Source organism: Leuciscus leuciscus, assembly GCF_965113295.1.
Source record: "Leuciscus leuciscus genome assembly, chromosome: 14".
NCBI lineage: Eukaryota > Metazoa > Chordata > Actinopteri > Cypriniformes > Leuciscidae > Leuciscus > Leuciscus leuciscus.
In genome coordinates, this window is record NC_138738.1 from 1,236,068 (window position 1) to 1,247,634 (window position 11,567).

An 11,567-nucleotide genomic window follows, 5' to 3' on the forward strand; every position below is an offset into this window, starting at 1 on the left:
ACGACAAGACCGACGATCTCCGTTCAAAAACCATTTTTGAACTGCATTATTCATGCCAGGCCAGTAGATGGCGACGTTTGTGAAGAGACACGCATGTGCATGATATCCTGTAAAATGTCTGATTTCTACACTCAAAAAGAGTGTCTATTATAGTCTATTATTTATACTATCATTATTTATATATACAGTATATACAGACTTATGTTAGATGCGATTAATCGATTTGACAGCACTAATTTATGTTCGTCGCTAGCGGTCGCTAACCTCTTACAATAACACAGGCGTCGGTTGATGACGCACAAGCGGAATTATGGAACTTGTCGTCATGCCGATGGATCTAATAATGTTTATGGATGAGTGAATACACTGATGTGTTTAGCATGACTGGTGTGTGAAGCAGGGCGTGAGTGCTAATGAGAGACAGATATCAGCGCCACACGCGAGTCCCGCGGATATAAAGAGATGAGGACATTTCCTTCTACCGAACAAACTTACCCGCTAGTGCTGAATAATACTCACACAGGGCAGTTTATTAGACGAATGAAACGTGTGAGGTAACGCAGCGCTGTTTTACTCGCTCTACACTATCACACTAAACTGCAAGTGAGTGTGTTAAAGTTATAATGTTATTATGTGTGTTAGTTTGTCTGTATGAGACTAGCAGTGAGCGAGATCAACATTAGCACAACTGATCATATTCTAACATTTCATCATATTGAGCTACAGTATATAACATTGATTAGTTTTATGTACATTTGCACGTCTCTGTGAAGTCGAAGTTAGCCGCGGACGCTAGCTCTCGGCATCTCGAAAACGCCACACTGATATTGATCCTCGTTTTAGTTCTCCTTTTGTCCCAAAGTCTGCTTGCCATGATCCATAATATTTGAACGAAACAACAACAGCGTGAGCGCGCCGCTAGACGTAACTCAGTTGTCCACTTCTGTCGCCATGGTTACTATGGCAGTATGAGCGGAAACCAGGGGTAACGCGGATATTGACAGGCGACAAGTGAACAGGGACGAGCCATTATTTAAAATTGGAATTTCTCTGAAATTAAAAATCTTTGGGAACTTTTGGGATATTGTAAGGATATACTGCAGGAAATATTGTGCAAGTGATTTTTGGATATTTTATTACAAAAATCTTACATATTGTAGCTTTAAGTACTTTTTCAAAATGACAACAGGCACAAATGAGCAGATTGGAAATAAACGGGAAGAAGTTCATCTAGTGGAAGCGTTTGGTACTGCAGTCAAACACACTCTCACTGAATGCTCATTTCTAAATAGATCAAGCTTAAATTTCCAACACAACTTGTTTAGATTCAAGGCTTTGATTTTTGATTTATACAAAATTTGAAAATAGTATTTTTGTGCATTTTCATAACAAACTTTTTTTTACTTCAACAATAACCTGCTTTAAAGATAGACCAAACTTCAGTCTGTGCTCCAAAGCATTCGAGATTTATGACAGTTTAAGTGATTAAATGCATTCTAACTACTGCATAAATATAATTTAGTAGCATCTGACCTATTTCATTTATGTATGATTGACATATGCATCAAATCAAGTTTATTAGTTTGTTCATGTCAAAATGTGTCATCCAAATGAATGGAAATTTAACATGCAATTCATAAATCTTAAACTGAAGCCTAAATGTTGTTTTTAAACCCTCTTGATGATCTCAATCTCATGAAATCTCCAGCGTCAGTGAAGCTCATGAACATCATACTATAACATAAATCTAAATAATATTCTTCAACACCTGAGATGTTCATATTGTCCTGTGATATTCGGGTTTCCCTCTTTGAGCGGGTTATAATGAGCGGGAGGATCGTCATGATGAATATCCAGCAGAGATGGAGCCGATGATGGGAAAGTTCATAACAGATGCTTCGTGCAATAATTGATCGATTTTTGAGTGATTACGCAGTGCATTTGAGCTTGAATCTGTGTCTCAGAGGAAAGCGTGACATTATCAGCTCAACGTCAGATCACATCTCTCACACACACACATTTACAGGATCTTTCCTGATATACACACTCATCACACTCTCATGATCAACCAGCAGAGGGAACTAGAGAGAACAAATGAAAAACATTAAAACACATTTACATTTTCACAAAGGTTAATTTGGTGACACTTTATTTTGATGGTCCCTTTTGAACATTAAACTGACTCTCATTAGAGTATTAATAGACTGTGCTTAATATCTGCTAACTCTTTATTGTGATAGTCGGTCCTCCAAAAGACATTCTACTGACTACAAGTAACTCTGCAACTACATGTAAACTTAGTAGACATGTAAACTTAGTGGACATGTAGGTGCAACGTTACCTATAGTCAACATAATGTGTTAAAGAAACCATCAAAATAAAGTGAAACCGTTAATTTCATAGTATTTAAAGGGGTGGTTGATTATGATTTGACTTTTCTAACTTTAGTTAGTGTGTAATGTTGCTGTTTGAGCATAAACAACATCTGCAAAGTTACAGCACTCAAAGTTCAAAGCAAAGGGAGAGATTTACTTTTAAAGAAATCACAACAAACGGCTGGTAGAGACTACACCACATTCCTCCCGGGTTAGTGACATCACCAATCCTAAAATTTGCATAAACCCCGCCCCCTGGAATGCACATTTTTAGATTATCATGACAGAATATGCTAATCAATGACTAAAAGATCACACATGATCTACATAAATTCATCAACTAACCATTCAGAAATGTCCTGTTGCTTCTACATGTTGTCACTTCTTCTTGAGTCTCTCCATCATTGTCTGACTCCGGTTTGAACATAAAAGGCTAAACGTTTTTTAAATGTTCAGTGCATGTGTGTGTGAGTGCAAGCTGTTGAAGCTCCGCCCCCTGTGCCGGGAGCAGCATCTCATTTGCATTTAAAGGGACAGACACAAAACGATGCGTTTTTGCTCACCCTTAAAAAGTGGACAATTTTAACATGCGATATAAAAATATCTGTGGGGTATTTTGAGCTAAAACTTCACACACACACTCTGGGGACATCAGAGACTTATTCTACATCTTGTGAAAAGGGCATTACCACCCCTTTAAGACCTACAACATTTTTAGTCCAACTTTATATTAAGTGTCTAACTACTAAACTTAACATTTAAATGAATAATTTAACACAATGCACTTATTGTGTACGTTTTAACATTGTATTTATATTTTAAAATGACCTGTTAATGTGTAATTAAGCAGCACAAGTGATTTAACACATCATCAACACTATTATTTAATGTAAGGACAGAAGTTAAAGACGCCGGATATAAAGTTGGACCATATTTTCGAAATCTGGAAAATCAAAGCAAAGCAAACTGGGCTTGACTTCACATTTCTCAAAATATTATTCTCAATATATTATACAATATACAAATGATAAAGTTACACATTAGAATGGGCACTGCGAACTAACATGAATGAACAATTATATTTGTATTAATGCTGTTATAACATATTGTTCATAGTTAGTTCAGGTTAACTAATGCATAAACTGATGTTAACAAAAAAGATCTTAGTGTAAAGTGTTACTAATAAATGAAATGTATCTTTCTAATTAACATCAACATTCTAAGAGTTCTAATGGAACACAAACAGACATTCTTTGTATAATTTATATTCTCACACATTAAAGAAAATATTCGCTTGATTTTTAATTCATCAGCTTGTGAGAGTGAGTTTAACAAAAGTAAATATTTCTATCCTGTTTGTAGGAAGTGTTGGGAATGTTTTGATGCATCAACATTAGATCAACAGTTTTCAGCTTTAAAAACACACTTTATACCTGAAACTCTTTCCTATAATTCCCCTTCAGTCTGAGAGCAACTTAAAAAAAAAAGAAGTTTTTTTGTGTGTTAAAAATAAAGGTTCCAAAAGAGTTTTTGACAGTGATGTCACAGAACACCTGTAGTCTAATTATAGATCATATTCACGTCATGATGGAATTACTGAGATTCTAAATCTGTTTCAATCATGTTTCTATAGCAACACTCACTTAATGACAGCAAAACACATCATCACTACAATAATGAACCTGCGTGTAAAAAAAGAGCACCAGCTAAAATTGACAATAATAATAATAACATGTTCAGATGCTGATACACATTCATCTTTAACTATCATTTTGGTCGATACATGCCTGTAAAAGTGTTTATAATCCCAAAATGCTAACCTATAATCATGAGTTTGACAAACACGTGAAAGTCAAACACTTACAGAAACCTCATGATGTGAACGCTGGATTAATATTAATCATCACATTAATAACCAGCCCTTAAATGAGTGTTTTTACCCCTGCAAGTGTTTGCAGAGAGATTTGAGCCGATTGACATTATTATAATCTGAGAGCATCTGATTGGCTCTTTCTTCTGAAGGCGGGGCTTATTCCGTCTATTCATTTCACAGCAACACGAGTGAATCGTGTTTGGCCTTGATGACATCATCAGCAATGGAAAGTCGTTTCAGAGGCGGAGCAAGTGAAGACAGTCTTACACATCACAATAATAAAAGAGTCTCATTTATAAATATATATATAATTTCAGTTGAACATATAATATTAATGCGTATTCTGATACACTCTCACTCAAACACACACTCACTCTCTCTCACACACACACTCTCACTCTCTCTCACACACACACACACTTTTATTTATATTTTTTTATTTATTTATTTAAGCTCAATAATGTGGCATGCGTTTTCTCACACCAGTTTCTGTCTTCATAAATCCTGATTTGCTCCTCAGTTTTGACGCAGGATGAAATCAATGGACTTTGGGACCAAATCCGAAGTTTTATAAATGAGAATTCAGAAAGTAAAGAGTCTGGGATCTTTCACAAACTCACACACACAATTCAACACCACGACAGGATTCTTTGAGTTATCTTTTATATTTTTAAAAACAAACAAAAAATAACAGATTAAATGGAATTTACAGTAGACATTCGCAATCATTGTGCACTTTTTAAATACCTCAGATACTTTCTGCACAGCCGTCAACGGGAAAACGCAAACACAACGAGGAAGAGGAGGAGGAGCGGGCCGGGAAAAGAGCTTCAACTTATCCACGGGAAAAGAATCACTGAATATATAGATTATTTCTTATAATCCTTACATCACTTATATAAATATACTGAAACGAGAAAAGAAGATTCATCTGAGAGAGAGAGAGAGAGAGAGAGAGAGAGAGAAAATAAACGGCGCAATACAGAAGTCCACAACAGCGTTAAGGCAAAACAGAAAGCAAGAAACGCTAGAAAGTGAAAGAGGAAGAAATCCAAAGTGAACCGAGAGAAGACGAGGAGAGAGAGAGAGAGAGAGAGAGAGAGAGAGAGAGATGGAGAAGTGCTGAATGATGATCCTTCCATCATTTACTCATCCTCATGTTGATCCAAACCTGTGTGACTCCACTGGAAGAACATCTGCGCTTTATAGTTACATATAAAAAAATCATAAGAGACTCGTGACTTTATTCCTATGAAAGCTCGTTTCCGCCACAGAATACAAATTAAAAAGGAATTTGTATCTCATAATTCTGACTTTTTAACTCAGAATTGCGAGTTTTTTTACATCTCGCAATTCCTACTTTTTAGCTTAGAATTGGATGTATATCACGCAATTCTGACTTTATAACACACAATTGGCACTTTATATCTTGCAATTCTGACATCTTTTCACAATTGCGAGAAAAAAACGTTCGAAATCTTTCCTTAGAATTGGACTTTATAAAAGATGTCAGAATTGTGGGTTTATATCTCGCAATTCTGACTTTATTTCTCGCAATTTTGACTTTATTTCTCGCAATTCTGACTTTATATCACACAATTCTGACTTTATATCACACAATTCTGACTTTATTTCTCGCAATTCTGACTTTATTTCTCACAATTCTGACTTTATTTCTCGCAATTCTGACTTTATATCACGCAATTCTGACTTTATAACACAATTCTAAGATAAAAATGAGGAATTGCGAGATTTAAACTCGCAATTGTGAGAAAAAAAATCGGAATTGCGAGAAATAAAGTCAGAATTGCGAGAAATAAAGTCAGAATTGTGTGATATAAAGTCAGAATTGCAAGAAATAGTCAGAATTGCGAGATATAAAGTCAGAATTGCGAGAAATAGTCAGAATTGCGAGAAAAAGTCAGAATTGCGAGAAAAAAAGTCAGAATTGCGAGAAATAAAGTCAGAATTGCGTGATATAAACTCACAATGGGCTTTATGCACAGCTGCACTACTTCCTGAACTTCAGCCAGCTCTTTGTTTCCTGTCTGCCATTATTGGACAAACTGATTAATCCAGGTGTGTCTGATTATTGTTACTGAGGCCAGGCACACCTGGATTAATCAGTTTGTCCAATAATGGCAGACAGGAAACAAAGAGCTGGCTGAAGTTCAGGAAGTAGTGTAGCTGTGCATAAAGCCCATTGCGAGATATAAAGTCAGAATTTCGAGACAAAGTCAGAATTGCGAGAAATAGTCAGAATTGCAAGAAATAAAGTCAGAATTGCGAGATATAAAGTCAGAATTTCGAGACAAAGTCAGAATTGCGAGAAATAAAGTCAGAATTGCGAGAAATAAAGTCAGAATTGTGTGATATAAAGTCAGAATTGTGAGACAAAGTCAGAATTGCGAGATGTAAAGTCAGAATTGCGAGAAATAAAGTCAGAATTGCGAGAAAAAAAGTCAGAATTTGCGAGAAATAAAGTCAGAATTGCGAGATGTAAAGTCAGAATTGCGAGAAAAAAAGTCCGAATTTGCGAGAAATAAAGTCAGAATTGCGAGAAATAAAGTCAGAATTGCGAGATGTAAAGTCAGAATTGCGAGACAAAGTCAGAATTGCGAGACAAAGTCAGAATTGCGAGACAAAGTCAGAATTGCGAGTTATAAAGTCAGAATTGCGAGAAATAAAGTCAGAATTGCGAGACATAGTCAGAATTGCGTGATATAAAGTCAGAATTGCGAGAAATAAAGTCAGAATTGCGAGATATAAAGTCAGAATTGCGAGAAATAAAGTCAGAATTGCGAGAAATAAAGTCAGAATTGCAAGACATAGTCAGAATTGCGTGATATAAAGTCAGAATTGCGAGAAATAAAGTCAGAATTGCGAGATATAAAGTCAGAATTGCGAGAAATAAAGTCAGAATTGCAAGAAATAAAGTAAGAATTGCAAGAAATAAAGTCAGAATTGCGAGAAATAAAGTCAGAATTGCGAGATATAAAGTCAGAATTGCGAGAAATAAAGTCAGAATTGCAAGAAATAAAGTAAGAATTGCAAGAAATAAAGTCAGAATTGCGAGAAATAAAGTCAGAATTGCGAGATATAAAGTCAGAATTGCGAGAAATAAAGTCAGAATTGCGAGACATAGCCAGAATTGCGAGACAAAGTCAGAATTGCGAGAAATAAAGTCAGAATTGCGAGACAGTCAGAATTGCGTGATATAAAGTCAGAATTGCGAGATATAAAGTCAGAATTGCGAGAAATAAAGTCAGAATTGCGAGACAAAGTCAGAATTGCGAGAAATAAAGTCAGAATTGCGAGACATAGTCAGAATTGCGTGATATAAAGTCAGAATTGCGAGAAATAAAGTCAGAATTGCGAGACAAAGTCAGAATTGCGAGATGTAAACTCACAATTGCGAGATAAAAAGTTGCAATTATGTTTTAAAATCTTCCATATATTAATGTGAAGTCTAAAAGTTCACTATATGATGTCCAACACCACTGACTCTTAAACATCCGCGTTACGTCTTTGACGACAGTTTGATGGTTTCTCAGTCACACGGGTTTGGAACGACACGAGAATCTAGATTTATTTCCGGCGCCTGCTTGTGTCTATGAGTGTGTGCGCGTGTCATATGATACACATACAACGCATCACGCTTCTGTGCCACATGTGCTCTTCAGTTAATGATACAAAACAATAAAAAAGGAACATCAGGATGATCTCTCTCTCGCCCGCCTCACTGCGAGCTCGCCCGCTCGAACACGCGCAGGTCATAGTTCTTCTTGGTGGCGCGCAGTTTGAACAGACTCGCTCCGGTGTTGTTGAGCTTGAACGAGGCGCTCTGGGCCGCCATGGTGTTCGGGAACACGGCCACGACCGTGTACAGGTGAGCCGGGTCGCTGCCGCCGGGCATTCTGGGACACGCCGGGTCCTTCAGCCACTGGATCTTGGCTCCGCAGAGCGAGAGCTGGTTGAAGAGCTTCTCGGCCTCGGGTCGGGAGATTCCCTCGGGAAGATCTGTGACCTCCAGGACTCGACTCAACACTGGAGAGAGACAGAAGTTGTGGTTTATGTTATTGCACTGGACTAAAACTTACTTTTGTGTTTCTGTGTCTGTCATTTTTTAATACAATTTTTGTAGGTTACATGGTTTTCACTATGAGATGGATATTGTTATATAATTCGAATTAATTTTATGGTAAGCCACTTTTTTTTTTCTTTTTAAACGTGATCGTTGGTACATTTTACCAGTATTTACCATACTTGCAATACAAAAATTTAAATATGAAAAATATGCAGTATGAAAATGATTTTCAAAAGGTACCTCTTGAAAAAAAGGGGGGTCTTATAATCAGGGTCGTCTTATATTCGGAACAATGCGGTACTTTTTCTGAACTGACTCATTGATCTCAACTTTTGAACATCGTTTTTTTTTTTTTGGTGAATAAGCTTGAGAACTTTTTTCACTCAAAAACTTGTTTTTTTTCTCTCCATATTCTCACTATATTGTAAAATATGAGCCATAAAAGCCTGATGTATCAAATAAGATACAACACATAAAACACATATTCAACCTTTTATTTATAATATTTTGTTTTCCATTTGAAAGCATGAGTATTGTGTCCTGATATTGAGGCGTGTGAGGGTTCGATGAGCAGAGCCTCTGGTGTTGGTCTCTTACCCACGTCAGTAGTTCCCAGATCTGTAGAGGCAGATTTGAGCGTTTGTCTTTTCCCCCGAGCTCCGTGCTTCATCACTCCCTGATTCTGACCAAACACACACACACACACACACACACACACACACACACACACACACACACACACACACATACACACACACACACACACACACACACACACAACACAACACACACACACAACACACACACACAACACACACACACACACACACACACAACACACACACACAGATCATTAGCAATGAAAACATTAGTAACAAATTAGAAAATGCTAAACAGATCAACTTTCAGTAGTGGTCTCAAGACTTCTGGATCCTACTGTATTAAGAAAGCAGCGCGACTGATGGTCAAAAAAAATATATATATATATATAACAATTTAAATACATCAACACTTTTTTTTTTTTTACTTAAAAATTACTACAATTACTGACTAAACAGACAATGGTCACCATCCGTTAAGAAAACAGTCAGTATATTTTGAAACTGATACACACTCAGTCACACATTCATAAGTTTGTTTGGCTACACTTGTGAGGATCTCCATAGCCGTAATGGTTTTTATACTGTATAAACTGTATATTCTCTCCCCTTACACTAACCCTACCCATCTCACACACACACACACACTAACCCTACTCCTAAACCTACCCATCTCTCTCTCACACACTCACACACACTAACCCTACCCCTAAACCTACCCATTGCGCGCGCACACACACACACACACACACACACACACACACACACACACACACACACACTAACTGTACCCCTAAACCTACCCACTGCACACACACACACTAACCCTACTCCTAAACCTACCCATCTCTCTCACACACACACACACACACACACACACACACACACTAACTGTACCCCTAAACCTACCCACTGCACACACACACACTAACCCTACTCCTAAACCTACCCATCTCTCTCTCACACACTCACACACACTAACTGTACCCCTAAACCTACCCATTGCGCGCGCACACACACACACCCTACTCCTAACTGTACCCCTAAACCTACCCACTGCACACACACACACACACACACTAACCCTACTCCTAAACCTACCCATTGCGCGTGCACACACACACATACATATACTCACACACACTAACTGTACCCCTAAACCTACCCACTGCACACACACACACTAACCCTACTCCTAAACCTACCCATCTCTCTCACACACACACACTAACCCTACCCCTAAACCTACCCATTGCGCGTGCACACACACACATACATATACTCACACACACTAACTGTACCCCTAAACCTACCCACTGCACACACACTAACCCTACTCCTAAACCTACATATCTCTCTCTCACACACACACTAACCCTACCCCTAAACCTACCCATTGCGCGCGCACACACACACACACACACACACACACACACACACACACACACACATGCTTAACTGTACCCCTAAACCTACCCACTGCACACACACACACACTAACCCTACTCCTAAACCTACCCATCTCTCTCTCACACACAAACACACACACTAACCCTACCCCTAAACCTACCCATTGCGCGCACACACACACACACACACACACACTAACTGTACCCCTAAACCTACCCACTGCACACACACACACACACACACACACACACACACACACACACACACACTAACCCTACTCCTAAACCTACCCATCACACAAAACTTTCTGCATTTTTACATAAAAAACAACAACAACATTTTATTATGTTTATTAATCAATTTTCCTTGTGAGGACCAGCAAAAAGTCTCTTAAAATTGGGAAGTTTGGAGACATTTGGTTTTCACAAGTATAGCTAAACATGCCCATCCACACACACACACAGACACACACACAGACACACACACACACACACACACACACACACACACACACACACACACACACACACACACACACACACACCTGTACCTGATGGGAGCTGTAAGAGGACTGGTTGTGGTTGTGCATGATGGGAGGAGGACACAGGCTGTACTGAAGCGGCTGCCCCAGTAAAGAGTAGCGCCCGTCTGCTGACACACACACACACACACACACACACACACACACACACACACTGACGGTCAAAGGCAACATGCTCAGGTCACTGGGGCAGTAGGACACACACACACACACCAGATCATGGTGACTGTAAACAGGGTCCCCGCGGGTCCGGAGCTCACCATGATGTCACGTGTGCAGTGTTGTGTGTAACTCATTACAAGTAACTTGAGTTACGTAATCAGATTACTTTTTCAAGTAACTAGTAAAGTAACGCATTACTTTTCAAATTTACAACTAAATATATAAAAAAAATTCTTCAAATAAGTAACTCAAGTTACCTTGTTTTCCCATTTACTGACTGACCCCATGTTGAGACAAATAGAAGTTCAGAGGCATTGTGGGTAAACAGTTATTGCAGTTATTATAGTTCTAGACTAAATGTGAGTATGCATTTAATCTCACTTTATTGACCAGTGTACATGCGATGATTCAGTTAAACCATAAACAAAAATGACTAGATTTTTTTAGTTTTTACTGGCAAAGTGAAAAACTGGAAAAAAAGTAACGCAAAAGTAACATAACGCATTACTTTTATAAAAAA

General features: G+C 38.1%; 1 protein-coding gene across 14 annotated transcripts in view; it reads right to left on the bottom strand.

Moving 5' to 3' along the window:
• Window positions 1-4,894: 4,894 nt before the first annotated feature.
• Window positions 4,895-11,567, bottom strand: part of r3hdm2 (R3H domain containing 2) — a 94,614-nt gene continuing 87,941 nt past the window's right edge. For 10 of the 14 annotated variants that reach the window (XM_082136354.1, XM_082136353.1, XM_082136352.1 and 7 more), the window contains 3 exons: window positions 10,889-10,992; window positions 8,933-9,017; window positions 4,895-8,295 (listed from right to left, as the gene is read on the bottom strand). In XM_082136354.1, coding sequence (XP_081992480.1) covers window positions 7,988-8,295; window positions 8,933-9,017; window positions 10,889-10,992 — 497 coding nt within the window. In that variant the 3' untranslated portion in view covers window positions 4,895-7,987. The remainder of the gene's footprint in view (window positions 8,296-8,932; window positions 9,018-10,888; window positions 10,993-11,567) is intronic. The other 4 variants (XM_082136347.1, XM_082136351.1, XM_082136357.1 and 1 more) reach the window with 2 other exon arrangements.